Source organism: Podarcis filfolensis (assembly GCF_964270895.1).
Source record: "Podarcis filfolensis genome assembly, chromosome: 2".
Classification (NCBI taxonomy): Eukaryota; Metazoa; Chordata; class Lepidosauria; order Squamata; family Lacertidae; genus Podarcis; species Podarcis filfolensis.
In genome coordinates, this window is record NC_139605.1 from 21,072,271 (window position 1) to 21,091,645 (window position 19,375).

Sequence of the window (19,375 nt, forward strand, 5' to 3'; positions counted from 1 at the left end):
GGGTTTTAGGACCATATTATAAGGAAATCACTGTATAAAATATGGGTGAAATATAAAGGGATCCTAGAACCCAAAACACCTTGGTGGACCTCACCCTTAGAAATCATGACCGTGAAGAGAAAGAATATGAATAACAATTGGGCAACAATTGGGCGATTTCTATCATATGTGGTGGTTGTGTGAGCCTATCAAAAATTCTGAGAATCTATTTACAATGAATTAAAAAAAATCCTCAAATATACCTTTATAAAAAAAAACCGAAGCCTTTCTGCTGGGGATAATTGGGGAGGAAATCAAAAAGGAAGACCAAACACTCTTTCAGTATGCGACAGTGGCTGCCAGAACTCTAATAGCGCAGAATTGGAAGACATCAAAAATCCCAACTATAAACGAATGGCAAACCAAACTATTTGACTATTTAGAACTGGCAAAAATGACACAGAAAATAAGAAATCAAAAAGACATAAAGTTTAATAAAGAATGGAATAAATTTATGACATACATGGAAAAAGAGGTAAAAAAATCTAAAAATCACAGTAGGTGTGACGTAACACTTGTGACGTAAAGAGTCTTTTGAGGAAAAGAAACTGCAGATAAAAAATCATATAATATATTCTGAAACCGAGCTGAAGGGAAGTCAATTAATGTTGTGTGTTATTTAGTTATTTAGTTAATGTAAGTTAGTTAGTTGGTGTTTTATGTTAGGTGATGTTTTTTCTTTTGTTCGTTTTATTATTATTATTTCTTTTATTTATGTACTCCTTTTTTGTATGTATGTGTTATGTATGTTTATTTCTTCACTTGTTTTAATGTTGGATGTAGCAAAATGAATTAAAACCAATAATAAAAAAAAAGAATAACAATTGGGCAACATGTAAGGTATTATTGGAAGAGGAAAACAACAAACTTAAATTGAAAGAATATAAGGAAGTTAACAAATGTTTGAACGATTGGCTGCAATATTTTCAAATTAATCAGAGACTGGCAAAAGATAAAAAGGATTTGAGAACGAAATTTCAAGAATGGATGAGTACTTAATCCAATCTAAAAGTAAACATATTTCCAAATTATGTGATTTGCTCCTAGAATGGGAGGTAAAGGAGGAGCAAGTGAAGACAGTGATGGTAAAGTGGGCCCGGGATTTAGGGGAGAATATTATGATGAGCCAATGGGAACGGCTGTGGAAAAGAGATATCAAATTTACGGCATGCTATTATTTAAGAGAGAATGTAATGAAAATGCAATACAGATGGTACCTGACCCTGGTCAGACCGGCAAAAATGTATAAAAACTGTAGTGATGTCTGTTGGAGATGCAACAACGGGGCAAACCTTTCTACACATGTGGTGGGAGTACAAAGATATAGTGGGATTCTGGGGAAATATCTATAACGAATTGAAAAAGATGTTTAGATTTTCATTTGAAAAAACCCTGGAATCCTTTCTCCTAGGTATCACGTCAGAGGAAATAAAAAGAACGGTCAGACCAAAATTTATGTATGCGCTTATGGCGGAAAGGTTATTGATTGCCAAAAATTGGAAAAGCAGCAACGTCCCAACTAAAACAGACTGGCTACCTAAAATGATGGAATACTTCCATATTGCTGAACTAACAGGGAGGATAAGAGGAGATATGGTACAAAAAGCGAATAAGGAGTGGGCTATTTTTAAGGAATACATCAAAATTTATGTGGAAAAAGTAGAATTTCTGACAGATATTGAGTGAATCCATAAAATGATTAGAGTGAAAGGAGAGTAAAGTCAAGACAGAAGAAGAGATTAAAGAAATAATGAAATGCGTTTAAGCTAGTTGGAAAAATAAAGTAGCGTAACAAGAACGGCTGGAAGTCAAGTCACTTGGTGGGTGTCTGTGTGGGGTAGGTGTGTAGGTATGTTGATATGTATAGTATAGGTAGGTATTATATAGAGTAATGTGGGTATGTTTTATGTTATGAAAATAAGGTAGTGTGTTGTGTATTGTGTAAATGAAAATATATGTGTTTTATATGTTAATTTAAAAAAGAGGGGGGGGGAGGTAAACAGCCTCGGCCCAGTATACCTGAAGGAGTGCCTCCACCCTCATCGTTCTGTCCAGACACTGAGGTCCAGTGCCAAGGGCCTTCTGGTGGTTCCCTCTCTGCGAGAAGCCAAGTTACAGGGAGCCAGGCAGAGGGCCTTCTTGGTAGTGGCACCCGCCCTGTGGAACACCCTCCCACCAGATGTCAAAGAGAAAAACAACTACCAGACTTTTAGAAGACATCTAAAGGCAGCCCTGTTTAGGGAAGCTTTTAATGTTTGACGGACTATTGTATTTTAATATTCTGTTGGAAGCCGCCCAGAGTGGCTGGGGAAACCCAGCCAAATGAGCGGGTTATAAATAATAACACACACACAATTTAAAACAGACTGATAATTACAGTAAAAACAGCATGGCGCCAGCCATTTCATTGGAATTAGTCTATTCCCAAAAGCCTGTTGGGACAAGAAAGACTTCACTTGCTGGTGGAAAGACAACAAAGAAGGAATCAGTTTAACTTTTCTAGGGAAAGACTTCCCCAGTCTGGGAGCAGTCCCCAAAAAGGCTACTTTGCTAGGATGGGACTCGGAGGCACTGTTTTACAGTGGCTCTGTTCCTTCCTGGAGGAGCAAACCCAGAAGGTGGTTCTGGTGGACTCCTGTTCGACACCTTGGTCGATGGCACTGAAAGATGCCGAGAGGTCCAGCAGAACCAGCTAGGACACAGCTCCCTTGGCCAATTCCTGCTGGACATCATCCACCAAAGCCGTCTTGGTCCCATAACCAAGCCTGAAACCAGACGGACATAGATCTAGATGAGCCATCTCCTCTGAAAACCCCAGTAGCTGACTGAGTCTTACCTGTCACTTGTTAGGTGCAACACACTCTCTCCACGATTTTACTTCTCTACTGAGGTGAAAGTTGTTGCTATCAGCAGCTTGGCACTGAGTGGAGGAGCTTGGAAACGAGTTCTTCAGGTATACTGAGGTATGAATATTCTATCCTCCCACATCTGGATCCCCGGCCTATGCTAATTTCCCTCCCACTGCTAATAAGAATACTATTAATAATATTTATTTGGGTACACTACCCATTGGATTGGGTTGCCCCAGCCTCTCTGGGCAGCTTCCAACAGAATATACAAAGACACAACAGAACATCAAACATGAAAAATGTCCAGATACAGGACTGCCTCTAGATGTCTAGGAAAGGTTGTATAATTGTTTATTTCTTTGACATCTGACAGGAGGTTGTTCCACAGGGCAAGCGCCACTACCCTCTGCCTAGTACCCTGTAACCTCAGGTGCGAGCTGCTTAAATCTCCCTCAGCTCTGCCCCCAACTTCAGCCCCACATCCAAGCTTGCCTGCCATTGGCCAATATGGCAGGCAGGCTTGGATAGGCGTAGGGGGTGTTATGTCACCCCCAACCTGCTCAGCTCGGATCCCAACACCTGAGACTCCCTTGTCGGGTTCTTTGGAAGCCTTCACCAGCTCACAATGCTGCCACACCATAAAGGTGAGCAGGCTCCTCACCATGAGGGAAAAACCAAAAGGACCTTCAAAGCTGCACCTCAGTGTCTGGGCTGAATGATGGAAGTTGTGGAGATGCTCCTTCAGTTATATAGGGCCAAAGCTGTGTGGCGCATTAAAGGTCAACACCACCAAGTGAAACCATGGTGCCCATGAGTGCTATTACACCCATGAAATCTTAGGGTGACCATGAAAAGGCTGCTCTCAATGTAATCACTTCATAAACCATTGGCGTAGGTAGACTTGGCCCCTGTCCTGACCTACACTACATCCTGTTCTGTTTCCTCTGGCTGTAAACAGATACAGTGGTACCTCGGGTTACATACGCTTCAGGTTACAGACTCCGCAAACCCAGAAATAGTACCTCGGGTTAAGAACTTTGCTTCAGGATGAGAACTGAAATCGTGCTCCGGGGGCGCGGCAGCAGCAGGAGGCCCCATTAGCTAAAGTGGTGCTTCAGGTTAAGAACAGTTTCAGGTTAAGAACGGACCTCTGGAACAAATTAAGTACTTAACCCGAGGTACCACTGTACTGATCTTCCTTCCACTGAGAAGGTCAAGGTAGTTGTGGGCCAGGGCTCCTCCTGATGACCTATTTATTTAGCAATCGTCTTGATTTACTTCCACAAGGCTTACATTACATGGAGGGAGGGGTGTCAACTTGAATAAAATATTGCTGGGGGGGGCAGATAAGCCCTGCCCCACATAATCAATCACAGGATGCTATGGCCGTATCAATAGTCTAAGACAGGGGTCAGCAAACTCTTTCAGCAGGGGGCCGGTCCACTGTCCCTCAGACCTTGTGGGGGGCTGGACTATATTTTGGGGAAAAAATAATGAACGAATTCCTATTTCCCACAAATAACCCAGAGATGCATTTTAAATAAAAGGACACATTCTACTCATGTAAAAACATGCTGATTCCCAGACCCTCCGTGAGCCGGATTTAGAAGGCAATTGGGCCGGATCCAGCCTCGGATCTTACTTTGCCTACCCATGGTCTAAGTCAAATTCAAGGTAGGAATCCAGAGCACCTTGAAGAGCTCACAGGGTCGCTTTGAGGCCACAATACAAGCTGTTGTCTCTGAAAGCACCTTTTTCAGGGCAGCTCCACATTTAACCCCAATAATTTTTAATTGTTTTTCACTTAAATACAAGCACAACATTCTTACTAAGTTTCATACGGAGTACATAGTACACAAGCAATTTATTTATGTATTATCAATTACAAGTATCCTCTCCACAGATATTCTTGTGTTGTAGGTGGAATAAAAGTACACTCTTTCTCATTTATTGTGGAAAAGGAAGGAAGCCACTGCTGGGTTGCTGAATAGAGGACGACAGCCCCGAGGCCCGATGGACATCCTGATAACGCCAAGGTTGCAGGTTTGATTCCTGTATGGGACAGCTGCATGTTCCTGCATTGCAGGGGATTGGACTAGATTATCCTCAGGGTCTCTTCCAACTCTACAATTCTATGTTGAACAAGAACTTTAGGAAGGTGTAGCGTTCCCAAAGCAAGGAAGGATTGGACTCTGATTAATAAAATACACACGAGGCCTGACCAACAAGACTCTGGGAGGAGGTGCCAATAATAATAATAATTCTGTCCACCCCCTGGCCCAGGTCGTTTTATTCACAAAAGAACTTTTTACACAGTGTTCGTAAGAACCAATCAGATTTCCTCTGAGCATTTCAAAACCGCCATGTGGGACAAAGTCAGATCAGAAGAAATTCTTTTAACGACAAAGAAACTATTTCCTACTTGAGCATGCATATGTTCTGGGGTAAATAAAACAGGACTAAAAAGGAGGAATGCATTCAGCAAAACCCCGGAGGTCATAAACAGGAGAGGCAAGATGGCAGTATTTACCATCTCCTTCTTAACTCTCTTCCTGGCCCTTAAGATCTATCTAAAGATTAAACTACATCAAAGTAACCTACTTTCTTTATGTACTGAGGATGCCTGATGAAGCAACTGGCCTGTGTTTTAGAATGCTTATGCGTGCCTGGCAGGTGTAGAGAAAGCAGATGGCAGAGATGCAGAGGCTTGTGGGATTTGATCAGAAATTATTGTCAATGAATCAAACCCAGTCAACGCAATGCTTTCATTGCTGACACAATGGCTTGCTCCGTATTTCATAATTCCTCATAGTAATCCCACCTGACCACTACAGAAGGCATGATGGAGGACAAGTGAGGGCTCTGGTCTGGGGCTGCGCCAGATAGAGTGTCCTGGTCTTCAGGTTCTCCACTTCTGTTCCAATGATTAAAGTAGTCATCTACTACAAAAAATGCCACAATTTTAATATTTTTTGTATTCTGTGCCCATAGGTCATTTCACCAGTATGAAAATTTGTAGAAGTAAAGGAGACAGCTTGACAGTAAGGTAAGTAAATAAACAAATTACAGTGGTACCTCGGGTTACATACGCTTCAGGTTACAGACGCTTTAGGTTACAGACTCCGCTAACCCAGAAATAGTACCTCGGGTTAAGAACTTTGCTTCAGGATGAGAACAGAAATTGTGCTCCGGCGGCACGGCGGCAGCGGGAGGCCCCATTAGCTAAAGTGGTGCTTCAGGTTAAGAACAGTTTCAGGTTAAGAACAGACCTCTGGAACGAATAAGTTCTTAACCCGAGGTACCACTGTACACCGAACAGCCTCTTTTTTAATGACCAGTGAAGGAAACCATCACAGACATCCTGGATATCAGATCCATATTTTCTTTTCCAGAGTAGAAAGTCGCTTGGAACGCATCAGCGTCTTAACTCCTGAGTGAGGTTTATGCCAACTTCTTATTCTCCGCTTTGTCGCAAACTGAATTGTAGAATTCCAAGAGGAGCTTTGCAGATTTCCTGGGCCTCTCAAATGCTATGATGTGTCCACATCTCTCCAGCATATGCACCTGGGAGTTGGGAATGGCGTGGGCTAAAATTTCTGCGCCAGACGAGTCAGCCACCTGAACAACAAAGAATCAGTGTTTTTCCTCCCATTGCTATTCACATCTTGCAAAGTGCTTTGACGTCTTTTTTTTGGCAAGAGTCGGGTTATGAGCTGCTGTTTGGGGCAGGAGTCGATCAATGAGTCCTACTAACTAGTGGAAGCCCCTGCAAATACTTCTGTTAGAGCAAGAGGGCTTCCGCCCTCCTCCCCTTGTGCCTCAAACCCCCAGGAGAACCCCCATAGAAACATGGAGGAGGAGGAGAGTGCGAGTCGTTCAGTCTGAAAAGCTCAATTGCCATAATGCAACATGGAATTCCTCCTGTTGTTAAAATTTAAAACTGGTTGAATTTTATAACGTTGCTGTTTTTTGGAGTTGCTTAATGCATTTTGTGGATTCGGTTTTATTGTCTGCATATTTTATTGCTGTAAGCCGCTTTGAGTTCTTTTTCGAAACAACAAAAAACTACCGTATTTTTCGCTCGATAACACGCACCTGACCATAACACGCACATAGTTTTTAGAGGAGGAAAACAAGAAAAAAAAATTCTGAATGAAACAGTGGCTGTATCAGTTTTGTGCTTCGTGCTGCGGCCACAGACATGTGATTTGACGGTGAGTTTGGGGTAGCCCAATGCAAAGATCCTGAGGATCCATGTGGATCCGTGCTTTGTAACCACGTTTTTGCACCCTTGCAGCCCTGTTTTTGCATCAGATCATTGCTATGTGATCTGATGGTGAATTTGGGGTAGCCCAATGCAAAGATCCTGATGATCCATGTGGATCCGTGCTTTGTAACCACGTTTTTGCACCCTTGCAGCCCTGTTTTTGCATCAGATCATTGCTATGTGATCTGATGGTGAATTTGGGGTAGCCCAATGCAAAGATCCTGATGATCCATGTGGATCCGTGCTTTGTAACCACGTTTTTGCACCACTGCAGCCCTGTTTTTGCATCAGATCATTGCTATGTGATCTGATGGTGAATTTGGGGTAGCCCAATGCAAAGATCCTGATGATCCATGTGGATCCGTGCTTTGTAACCACGTTTTTGCACCACTGCAGCCCTGTTTTTGCATCAGATCATTGCTATGTGATCTGATGGTGAATTTGGGGTGACTCAATGCAAAGATCCTGAGGATCCATGTGGATCCGTGATTGGAACCACGTTTTAAGTGGGGAGGGAAGGAAAAACATAGAAGGGACAAGGAGCACCGAGAGCGGTGTGCGGAGAAGCAGCTGGCTAAGAATGCAGGAGAGGGGTTTTACCGGAGGGAGGAAAGGAAGGCAAAAATTCCCCCCAACCACCCATCCAAGCCAGCCAGCCAGCTCTCTCTCTCTGTCTCTCCCCCTCCCACCTGCATGTTGCCTGCGAGTCCCTAGACGCACGGAGAGGAATTAGAAGGAAGTACGCTCTGCTTTCCCCTCTGCTTGCCTGGAGGGGAGGGGTTTTCTCTGCTCTTTGTTCCGTTTGAGCAAACACAGTAAGGAAACAGAAGAGGGTGGGCAGTAAGACCCTGAGGCAGAATGCAGGAAAGCAGCAGCTTCCTCTTTTCAAGGCTTCCCTTCTCCGGACGATTTGATATTTGCCTGATTTTTGCATTCACTCGCGCCTGTCAGCTCCAGGGACCACACATTCGCTCAATAACACGCACAGACATTTCCCCTTACTTTTTAGGAGAAAAAATCTGCGTGTTATAGAGGGAAAAATACGGTACATGTAGCACTCAGCACAATCTATCTGTGCCCTTCACTTTCTTGAGATACACTGCTGTTTCCCCTCAAACCAGCTTCCATCCAATTTGAAAATGTAAGTAAGAGTTAAGCTTGTTAAGTATAGTGATTTGATTGGGAATGCTTAAATGTGTGTTTTGCTGTGTGTTTAATTCTGGGATGTACCCCAGTAACTCTTGTGTGATTGGTTAACTCTGGTCACACGGGAGGCATCTTATTACAGTCTCCATTTTGTTTTGTGTGTGTAGGATTTGAGTGTAATGGCTGTATCTCCATGAGCACCGAAGAAGAGACAGCCTTAGATAACTCTCTCTCCAAATGCAATAGAGCAGAGCGGTGCCAATGCTTCTGTGTGAATGCATGTGACAGAGAAAAGTAGAGAACTTGATGTTCTCCCAAAGAAGCAGTAAAGAGAAGTTTGCTGGGAGGAGAAAGCAGAAACCTCTCAGAAGGAACTGCTTAGCTGGGCAATGTGCAAAAGGCTGAGTGCAAGCGCTGGAAAGAGAGGAAGACACAGCTTGTTTGAATATTTAAGGAAGAAGCTGCAATCTTCAGCTAGGAAAAACTAAGCCCATGCTTGGATAAGCAGGTGAATGTAAATACTTTGCATATATTCCTTTTTAGCCACTGTTCTGCAAGTAAACAGTTTTTTAAATATTTGGACATTGTTTTAATTTCAAGAAAAGAGTCGATATTGTTGGCTTCCTAGCTGCAATTTAGTGTGTACATTTTAGACATCACTTGCACATGCACAGACAACAGCACATGACGGCTTAATTAATGGGTGCAGAGCCCAGGAGACCACAGAGGGCAGCCCATACCATTTTCTCTCTAGGAATGGAAGGAGACCAGCAATGCCTCCAATCTGCTGCCCCTGTGGATCCTGCCGCCTGAGGCAGTTGCCTCAGCTTGCCTCATAGGTAGGCAAGCCCTACTATGGAATCCAAACAATGGATTTTTTTGTTTTGTTACAATTATAGCTATAGAAGCCACGTGAATATAAAGCATTTACCTGGTCATCCTTTCCCCAAAGGACCTGTGTCGGAGCGCTAATATTGCTCATATTGTCATGAAGGCTGTACTCGGACTTTGGGTTGGAAAGATCTAAAAAACCTTTGGAACAAAAACCAAAAAGGTAGAGTGAAGATTTTTCAGGAAGGCATCATTCCTTTTTTTTTTTTTTTAATAATTTTTATTAACTGGCCAATCACATCAAATTAAATCACATCACATAGATTCCAAATTACAAAGCCAAATTTTTAAATTTTGTTGGGGGAACCCATACTTCAAGATCCAAAGGGGGATTCAGATCATCTTCTTATTACTGCGTTAATGTCCAAATCAGTCCCAATCAGTCCAAACAAAATTCATAATTCTATTCAGTCTTATCTTGGTGTTTCCACATCATATCTTGTTCATATAATTTCTATTTTTCCTTTACGATCTCTTCTGTTAGTCTCCTTAAGCTGATAAGCAAAATAATAATCCTGTGTGGATTTCCCGTTCCTCCACTAAGTCCAGATGGTTTCCATATATCTCCTTTGTAGATAACATCGCTCTTTCCATCATAAATTTGGCATTTTTCGCTCTTGAGTCCCACCGAGACGTATGTAAACAACTCTATTTCTCTCTTTCTCCTCCCAGACCCAAGAGCTCCAACAATGCCTCCCAAAATGGCGACGGCATTTTTAACTGCGTCATTCCAAAACTCTTAGCTTTCCAGCTTCGTCTTGAAACATTGCTTTGGTTCGAAAGTTTATCTCCACACAGCCTTAAATCCACAGCTTAAGTCCTTAGTTCCTGACTCATTTGGGGAGGGGATTCTTGTTAAATCACATAATGAAAGGCAGGTTTTTTTTTCCCCCTCCCCCCTCAAGTCATACCGTATCTTGACGTATCTTCTCATATTTTATTCTTGTCTTGTTATCAGAGATCTCTTCTGTCAGCAGTCTTTACTCCCCTTTTTCCTTGAAGCATGTGCAATTTATCTCATCCAAATTGTTTCTTTTGAAGATGCTTGCAACTAGTGGCGCGAATCAGGGACGGCGTCCAGGAGTGCCGGAATCCCACAGGAGGGCTTTGTGCCTAGTGCCCCCACCCCCACAAATTCGGGGGTGGTATAGGGCACAGCAGGCAAGGGCCGTCCCCCCCACCATCCTAGGGGGGTTAAGGAGGCTAATTACCCCCATCATAGCCTCCAAATTACCTCGTGTGGGTCGGAGAGATGTTATTGTCAGCCATCTTCCGATGCGCCACCTAGTGGCCCCCCTCAGGAAGGCATCATTCCTACTGTTGCACTTCAAATGGGTTCACTAGACAGATTTTGGCAATTGTTGAAGATACATGCTTTTACCATAGCGTTTGAAACTTGAAATGTATATTTTTTAGGGCCCACTCTATCCTTGTGAATTTAAGTAGCTCCTAAACCGTTTTTACTGTTGTGTTTTGAATTAGAATCATAGAGTTGGAAGGGATCACGAGGATCATCTAGTCCAGGGGTCTGCAACCCGCGGCTCCGGAGCCGCATGTGGCTCTTTTACACCTTTGCCGCGGCTCCGGGGCGGATACTAGCGAGGGGAGGAGGCGCACTGTGCGCCCCGACACTCCCCACTGTGGCGGGCACTGTACTGGCTGTGACGTCGCATGGGGGCGGTGCGTGCGTTAGTCACGCACCGTCCCGACGTCACCTTCCCGTCCGCTGTCAGATCGCAGCTCCGGAGATATATTTGTTTTAAATGTCGTAATGGTTTTGCGGCTCCCAGTTTTTTTTCTTCGGAAACGGGTCCAAGTGGCTCTTTTTGTCTTAAAGGTTGCAGACTCCTGATCTAGTCCAACCCCCTGCAATGCAGGAATATTTTGCCCAATGTGAGACTTGAACCCACGACTCTCAGATTTAAGAGTCTCATGCTCTACCCCGCCCTGGAGCCTCAGAACGTGAAGGGCAGGTAATAAACAACAACAACAGTAATATTATTGCTATCGTACTTACATTTTACCAAAAAAGCATTCTGTTGTCTCCAGTCGGCAACATATCCCTTTAGCAGCTAAGGAGAGGGGGAAAAGAGGTGAGTCATTCACACGAAGTGCAAGGCAGTTAGGACCCCATTATGCAACAGGACGTAACAGTTCCATCAATGTAGGCCAGGGGTCAGCAAACCTTTTCAGCAGGGGGCTGGTCCACTGTCTCTCAGACCTTGTGGGGGGCCGGACTATATTTTGGGGAAAAAAAATGAACGAATTCCTATGCCCCACAAATAACCCAGAGATGCATTTTAAATAAAAGGGCACATTCTACTCATGTAAAAAACACGCTGATTCCCGGACTGTCCATGGGTCGGATTTAGAAGGCAATTGGGCCAGATGCGCCCCCCCCGGGCCTTAGTTTGCCTACCCATGATGTAGGCAAAGGGAGGGGTGATAATCTCCTTGTTTTGGTTCATATAAAATGGTTCCTTCAGGCATAGATGCTTGGGGCTGCTGTACAACAGCTCCTTACCCCAATCTCTTTCCCCTGAGCCTCTAAGCCATTCCCATCCTCTTCAGCCAGGGCCTCAGTGGCAGTGATTCCCTCATGTGCCCTCTGTTTCTTTAGATCGCAAGCCCTGAAGGAATGGGCTGCATTATTTCTATATTTCAAGAGCATATAGCAAATGTAAGCATTTGGGGTTGTACTCAACTAAGTTTTATTCAAAGGAGACCCATTGAAATTAATGGACCTAAGTTAGTCATGGTTATTAACTTCAGTGGGTCAAGGACAGACATAATGAACCTTTGGCCCTCCAGGTGTTGTCAAACTACAGCTTCTATCGGCCTCAAGAAGCATGGTGAATGAACAGGAATGAGCAGCAACATCTGGAAGGCCAAAGGTTCACCACATCTGGTCTACCATGAGTCAAAATTAGCTGAATTCTTTTAAGCAACATCCCTGGGCCCAGAGCACTACCATCTTTGGAGAGCTGCCTTCTTCACCTGCATGTTTTTTGTGCTGGGATGATATAAGCCAAGTTTGAAGACATCATGCGACTTAATCGATTGCTCCCTCAGGCGCTTGAAGGCGTTGTTATTATCATCCGGATATCGCAGCCCTAAGAGGTGGCAGAGAGTGCACAGCTGAGAGAAGGAATATAGCGGCAAACCAGCTCCAAAATATGGGATTCCGACCTGCTGCTTGTCAGGGTTGTATTGGCATGATTGACAGCTGAGGAGGTTATGCACATGCTGGGACTAAGTGAGGGTATGTGAGGACAGAAAGGTGGCCTGTCCAAGGTGTTTGTAATCATGGATCTGCCATCATCCCTGTTCATTCATGTTCTGGAATATGCTACAGAATGGTAGCTTAGCACTAGGGGGGTTAGATCCTACTCAGAGCAGACCCACTGAATTTGGGAGTCCTAAGTTCATTTATTTCAATGAATCTGCTTTGAGAAGGACGAGTATTGGCTACAACCCATAGTAACAACCCCCTTCTCCCTTGTTATTCTCAGACATATTATCATGTCTTCTTTATTCAGAGTTAATCGGCTTCAGATCTCCCTTGAAAATCTAAATACTCACCAAGTGGGCAAAGGAGGGACAAGCCGGATACCTCAGATGGATACTGAGCTGCGTAAATGCCGGCAATCATTCCCCCCATGGATGTGCCAACCAGGTGAAAAGGCTTTTGGTTCAGACCAATGCACTCAACAAACTGAAACGTGAATGAAGAGAGGTTGTATTGCTGAGAGGTTCTGGTTTTGGGACATATAGCCCAGTATCTCGTTCTCACAGTGGCCAAGCTCACCATTCCCATCCTTGGCAAGTGCCACTGACAGTTGGGTGGGGGTTAAGACACCAGGTCATCAACGCAGTCCCACCCCACTGCCCTGCCAGCCAAAGCTGCTCAACAGACCTGGTTTGTACCCTAGGGACACGGGTGGCGCTGTGGTCTAAACCACAGAGCCTAGGGCTTGCCGATTGGAAGGTCGGCGGTTCAAATCCCCGCGATGGGGTGAGCTCCCATTGCTCGGTCCCTGCTCCTGCCAACCTAGCAGTTCGAAAGCACGTCAAAGTGCAAGTAGATAAATAGGTACTACTCCGGTGGAAAGGTAAATGGTGTTTCCGTGCGCTGGTCTGGTTCTCCAGAAGCGGCTTAGTCATGCTGGCCACATGACCCAGAAGCTGTACGCCGGCTCCCTTGGCCAATAAAGTGAGATGAGCGCTGCAACCCCAGAGTCAGTCATGACTGGACCTAACGGTCAGGGGTCCCTTTACCTTTACCTTTCAGTAACCACAGTCAACTGCAATGCTTCATTTTTGGTCAGGGAACATCTCTCCACCACCACACCACACCACACAGAAAGAGGCCGTCTTCTCACAACCTCTTAGTTCCCAGGTTTCAAGGCACACCTGAGGACAGCTGGACTGTACCTGGTGTATCTTTTTAGCTTGATCAACCGCCGCGTAACTGTCTCTCAGCAGACATGTAGTTTCACCGTGACCAGGCATGTCAAGGCAGACCAGGTGGAGGTCCTTCGGAAAGAACTGGGAAAGGATGTCAAATCAGCGATGACACCAAGGAATCAAAGCAATAATAGCTGAAGTTCTTTGTAGTCAAAGAACACCCTGATGTTTCTCCAGTATAAGTGTATAAATGTTGCACAGAGTCCTGAGCGGGAGGCCATTAAATAGTGGCAAAATAGGGGAGTGGACAGCTCCTATTAAGCCGTAGGGTTAATTTATCCCTGTCCTCTAGCACAATGCACTGGGTGGAATGATCTCCCACACTAGCCCAACTGAAACAAATCACAGTTGTGGAAAAGCACAGGACTCCCCTACCCCCAGCACAATATGTCTTGCACTAGCTTTGATTTGGCAACCATGGTTGCCTGAATAGAAGGACAGAAACATACTTTGATTGTATTTAACCATATGTCCTTGTTGAAAGCCAATCCATGAAGAATCAACACAGATGGCTGGAGTCCGGGTTCCCCTCGGCAGAAGTAGCAGAACCTGTAGCCCTCATGCTCAACATAATTCACTGCCACACCCCTTTTCTGACGTTTGTACCTAAAAGCAGGAAGAGAAGCAAAATGAATGGACAATGGATTTTCAACTGGAGGGATGTTTTTGCGGTGGCTTCCAATTAAAGTAGGGGCTTTAGGATTTCTGCAGCTCTACTGCTTGCATCGGATTGCCCATCTGCGAAATGGGTATAATTCAGCCCAGCCGTCAAACTAATTGTTTTCCTGGACATTTGGGCAGTGATTGTCTGTTTCTATTCTATGTTGATGTGTTTTTTATTTTTGTCTTTTATCCTCATTGTAAATCCATTTGGGACTTTTTTTGTGGGAATGTTCAGGGAGGCAGGAGAAGATATATTGTTTAGTAATATCCTTCCTAACTTTCGTTAGCAAGTTCCTTCACGTAGCAGAGTTTACATTTCCCTTTTACATGCACAGCAGATAGCTGGTTGCAGGCTTGTGTAAGCCTCTTACTATCATACAATTCAGTACTGGGTTGTATGATCCTGGTAAGTTCCCTTTTATCCCTCTGAAAAGAATAAAGACACAACAATCTTATTTAAAGTCAATAAAAGTTTACTCACATCAGTTCACAGTTGGATCCCTGAAGGCAGACTTAGTTACAAATATGTACATGTGGAGCTACCCCATATGGGGGGGGGGTTAATCCCAGTGCTTCTGCTAGCTGAAAAGCTAGCAAAGCATTGCTAGCTAAGAAGCTGGTCCAACGACGAAGGAAGTGAAGGAGAGAATGGCAGCATGCCTTGTCCTTTTGTTACCTGGACAGGTTAGGTCATGCCCATGCAAAAAGAAAGATGCTCCCGTCCTCTAGGAAAACAAGGAATTTGACTGCTCCCAGTGGATGACATCCCACATTTTTGGTGTGGGAGGTGTAAATGTCATAAACCTAACCTAAACCTAAGACATGGAAATCATTCCATATACCTTCCTCGATACACACTCACCATATCATGATCCTGGATATTTTTGCCCTAGGCAGCAGGTGGCACACTGTGACAAGGGTCAGTGCAGAGATTAATCCAATGATGCTCACAATTTTCAAGAATATATTGGCCAGAGAGAGCTCCATGCTGGGTAGCCAAACGCTCTTCTTTGCTGCCTGTACAAATAAAAGAATTGGGTAATAGTTTAAGTGAATATGGTTAATTATTATGGGAGGGAAAGAGGGCAGTGTATTAAAATTAAGGTTCGCCACCTAAATGTCTTCTGCTGTTAGATGTTTCTTCAAAAGAGAGGCAAGGAAGAGTAGTACAAGGAGTATACAGTGATACCTCGGGTTACATATGCTTTAGGTTACAGACTCCGCTAACCCAGAAATAGTACCTCAGGTTAAGAACTTTGCTTCAGGATGAGTACAGAAATTGTGCTTCAGCGGCGCGGCAGCAGCAGGAGGCCTCATTAGCTAAAGTGGTACCTCAGGTTAAGAACAGTTTCAGGTTAAGAACGGACCTCCGGAACGAATTAAGTACTTAACCTGAGGTACCACTGTACCATTTTTAACAAAACTGGATTAAAAGTAAGTGAGGTCACATCCACGCCATACATTTAAAGCACACATACCATTTTAACAGTCATGGATTCCCCTAAAGAATCCTGGGAACTATTTCATATGCTAAGGGTGCTAGGAATTGTGGCTCTGAATCATCTCCTGACAACCCTCAGCACCCTTAACAAACTACAGTTCCCATGAAGCCATAACTGTTAAATCAGGGCTTTGTGACAGTACTCACAGGGACTTCTAATAATCACTAACTCTGTCCTGCCGTGTTTCAGCTTGTTGTCTGGATCCACTGGAAGGAAACTACCGTATTTTTCGCACCATAGGGCGCACCGGACCATAGGGCGCACCCAGTTTTTAGGGGGGGAAATCAAGGGGAAAAAATCCCCCCCAGCCCCAAAGAGCAGCGTACAGGCTGCGCACAACCTCTCCCTGCCGGAGGGGTTGCGCGCAGCTATGGAGCAAGCCAAAGCAGCAAGCGGGATGGATCCCGCTCGCTGTTTTGGCTTCCCCTTTAGCCCCGTGCAGCCTCTCCCTCCCGGGAGAGGCTGCGTGGGGCTAAAGACTCCATAGCCCCGTGCAGCCTCTCCTTGCCGGAGACGCTGTGCAGGGCTTTCCTGGCTTTACTGGGAGGTGGGGGGATTCACCCACCTCCCGCAAAACCGGCAGAAGCCGCGCAACTCCTTTAAAGAGATCGCGGCTTCTCCTGGCTTTTCTGGGAGGTGGGAGAAGGGACTGATGCGGCCAGTCAGTCCCTTCTCCCTCCTGTGGAAAAGCCCGCAAGAGCGCACGGAGCTTGTGTGCAGCTCTTGGGGGCTTTTCCCGCCTGCCTCCCCCCTGCATTCGCTCCATAGGACGCACACACATTTCCCCTTGCTTTTTAGGAAAGGAAAAGAGCGTCCTATGGTGCGAAAAATACGGTACTTCCTAGAGGTGTTGTCAAAATAAAGCACCGTTGACATGTTACTCAAAGTTTCTGGAAATGGATCAGGGATAGTGGGAATTGCATTACAACAACATCTGAAGAGTCACAGATTTCCCACCCTTTCCTTGCAATATGATGGCCTGTTGCAGGAAGCAAGGGCGCCCTTCCCTGTGATTCATTCATGTTCATAGCACATGTGTTGCTGTAGCCACCTTTTCCAATGCAGGCAAACATGTTCCATGTTGTAGGGTATAACTTATTTAGTACAGGCCTGTACCAGGGATGAAGAAGCTGTTGCCCTCCAGATGTTTATAGAATCATAGAATTGTAGTGTTGGAAGAGACCATTTAGCCCAACCCCCTGCAGTGTAGGAATTTCAGCTAAAGCACCCTTGATAGATGGCCATCCATCCTCTGCTTAAAAACCTCCAAGGAAGGAGAGTCCACAACTTCTTGAGGGAGACGGTTGTGGGACTCCAACTCCCATCATTCCTTGGCACTGGCCATGCTGGAGGGGGGCTTTGGGGAGTTGGAGGCCAACATCTGGAGGGCCACCAGTCAGACTAAGGTGCCATCCTATACCCACTTACCTTGGAGTAAGCCTCACTGGACCCAAATGGACTTATTTCTGAGTAGCTTTGTTTTGGATTACACTTAGATCTACTTTCTTCTTTTAAGGAAAAGGAAGAAGTACAGTGCTACCTTGGTTCTCAAACTTAATCCGTCCCAGAAGTCCATTCCAAAACCAAAGCGTTCCAAAACCAAGGTGCACTTTCCCAAAGAAAGTAATGCAAAACGGATTAATCCGTTCCAGACTTTTAAAAACAACCTCTAAAACAGCAATTTAGCATAAATTTTACTATCTAACCAGACCATTGATCCATAAAATGAAAGCAAGAAACAATGTACTGCAGTCACGCAATCCATCAGTAGCTGAACTGGGTTCCACACAGTCACAAAAACAACAAAAGAAGAGCCGCAAAAACAAAAACCCAAAATAAATAGCAAAAACAGACCTCAGCGTAACACTCAAAACGGAAGTGTGGCACTCAAAACGGAGCACGTTCGGCTTCCAAAGAAAGTTTGCAAACTGGAACACTTCCAGGTTTGCAGTGTTTGGGTTCCAAGTTGTTTGAGTACCAAGGCATTTGAGAACTAAGGTACCACTGTAATAACCATCTGTATAGACCAAAACTTTACCATATTTGTTTTAGATCCTAGTGCACTTGACACGCAACAGAAAAGTTGCTTCCAAGAATACAGTGTATTCAAAGAAACCTGAACACTCACGTTGTGCCATCAAAATAATTTAAATCTGTCAGCATTTCAATTTCTAGGATGCCTATAAATCTACTGTTCTTAAAACCTACCCCATCATACAACAAACATATTAGCAGTGCCATTTTTCTAGAAAAAGGGGTGCCAGAACTCACCATGAACACCTCCCTTGTCCTCTTAGAATGGGTGCCAGAACTGAGTTCCACTGAGTTCCAGCTGAAAAAAAGCTGTGCATATTAGCAAAACATTGTTCACAAAGATTTCAGATTTTGCTCCTGAAATGCTATGCTGTATGATAAAGCTAAATCTTCTGAAAACACTAGCTGAAGTCCAACAGCATATGGAAGGACACAGGTTCTCCATCCCTGCTTTAGACAAAATAACAATGCGTCTTAAAATACTCCGTTCTAAAATGCCTGCTCCTATAGGGAAACAAAACCATGAGAGGATGAGATCTAGCTGCTTGTAAACAAGTATTACCTGCTTTATCATGCATATTAAATAATAAATCCATAGCTATACAACCACTTCAAGCAAAAACAAAAGGCTAGCAAAATTAGACTCTTATAACAATACATCTGAAACAACCCACTCATGTACACCAAACTTTATTTCCAGTCAAAGCAACTGAGAAATATAATACTTACTACCAGATTGAGACAGTATTGCCCAGGATACAGCCTGGATTCAGCAAAGATTCAAGTCACCAATGCATCCCCGAGAGGGTTATAGTTTAATTATGAGGGCTAGGCAGCTGCTCACTCTAATTAGCAATTAGCCAATATTCCAGTTTTGCTCAATAGAACATGAGTTACCAGAGTATGCACCTTGTCACAAATTATTTGACTAACATATTGAACTTCTTAATTGCTTTCAGGCTCTCTGTAAATAGGCTGTCAAGTGTAGATTATTTTACAGAAATGGCCAGCACAGGGAGTTTGTCCCCATCGAGGGGAAAAGATTAGAAAATTAACGTGGGTAACAAAATAAAAAACCATGTGAATGAATGCATAGTCAAAGCCAGTGCAGATCCAACAAATAGATAGTGGATCCCAATAGTCAAAATGAATGAAATAATGAACCAAATTCGCTCTCCAAAATACCAGGTTGCCCAAAGCAGAGATCACCCTGGAACACACCTTATCATACTGCTGATACATAGCTCTCCCTGCATTTCTTAAAATAAATATTCTGAGAAGTAGCAGCCACCGTTCATCACTATAGCATAAACATACCTACAAAAGCACTTTTAATCAGATGATGGAAACACACACAAAGACTGGGGTGGGGTGAGCTTGCAGCCTTCCCCAGCCAGATGACTTCCTAAAGTTTTGGCACTGTAGTCAAAAACATCTGGAAGCCCCCGGGTTGAGGAAGCTTAGCTTAAAGTATTTGCCCTGCCCAGAGACAGACACTTGATCTTTTAACTGCTGTT

General features: G+C 44.2%; 2 protein-coding genes across 6 annotated transcripts in view; both read right to left on the reverse strand.

Annotated features, from left to right (window-relative positions):
• The window catches only part of LOC310757096 (monoacylglycerol lipase ABHD6-like), a 28,562-nt gene extending 25,541 nt beyond the window's left edge, over positions 1 to 3,021 (reverse strand). The window contains exon 1 of the mRNA XM_083602249.1: positions 2,876 to 3,021. The gene's annotated coding sequence lies outside the window, so the exon portion shown is untranslated. The remainder of the gene's footprint in view (positions 1 to 2,875) is intronic.
• A 2,085-nt stretch (positions 3,022 to 5,106) lies between these two features.
• On the reverse strand, positions 5,107 to 19,142 carry LOC310757101 (monoacylglycerol lipase ABHD6-like). 5 transcript variants are annotated; one of them, XM_083602260.1, is made up of 10 exons: positions 18,588 to 19,142; positions 18,096 to 18,156; positions 15,185 to 15,339; positions 14,109 to 14,265; positions 13,627 to 13,740; positions 12,775 to 12,907; positions 12,190 to 12,305; positions 11,210 to 11,264; positions 9,233 to 9,333; positions 5,107 to 6,506 (listed from the first exon to the last, which is right to left on the reverse strand). In XM_083602260.1, exons 2-10 carry the CDS (start codon positions 18,096 to 18,098, stop codon positions 6,330 to 6,332), a joined length of 1,011 nt encoding a protein of 336 aa, XP_083458386.1. In that variant the 5' UTR covers positions 18,099 to 18,156; positions 18,588 to 19,142; the 3' UTR covers positions 5,107 to 6,329. The 5 variants fall into 5 exon arrangements, with proteins under 5 accessions (XP_083458386.1, XP_083458387.1, XP_083458388.1 ...); XM_083602261.1 differs by lacking the exon at positions 18,588 to 19,142 and adding an exon at positions 18,421 to 18,560; XM_083602262.1 differs by lacking the exon at positions 18,096 to 18,156.
• Positions 19,143 to 19,375: the final 233 nt, after the last annotated feature.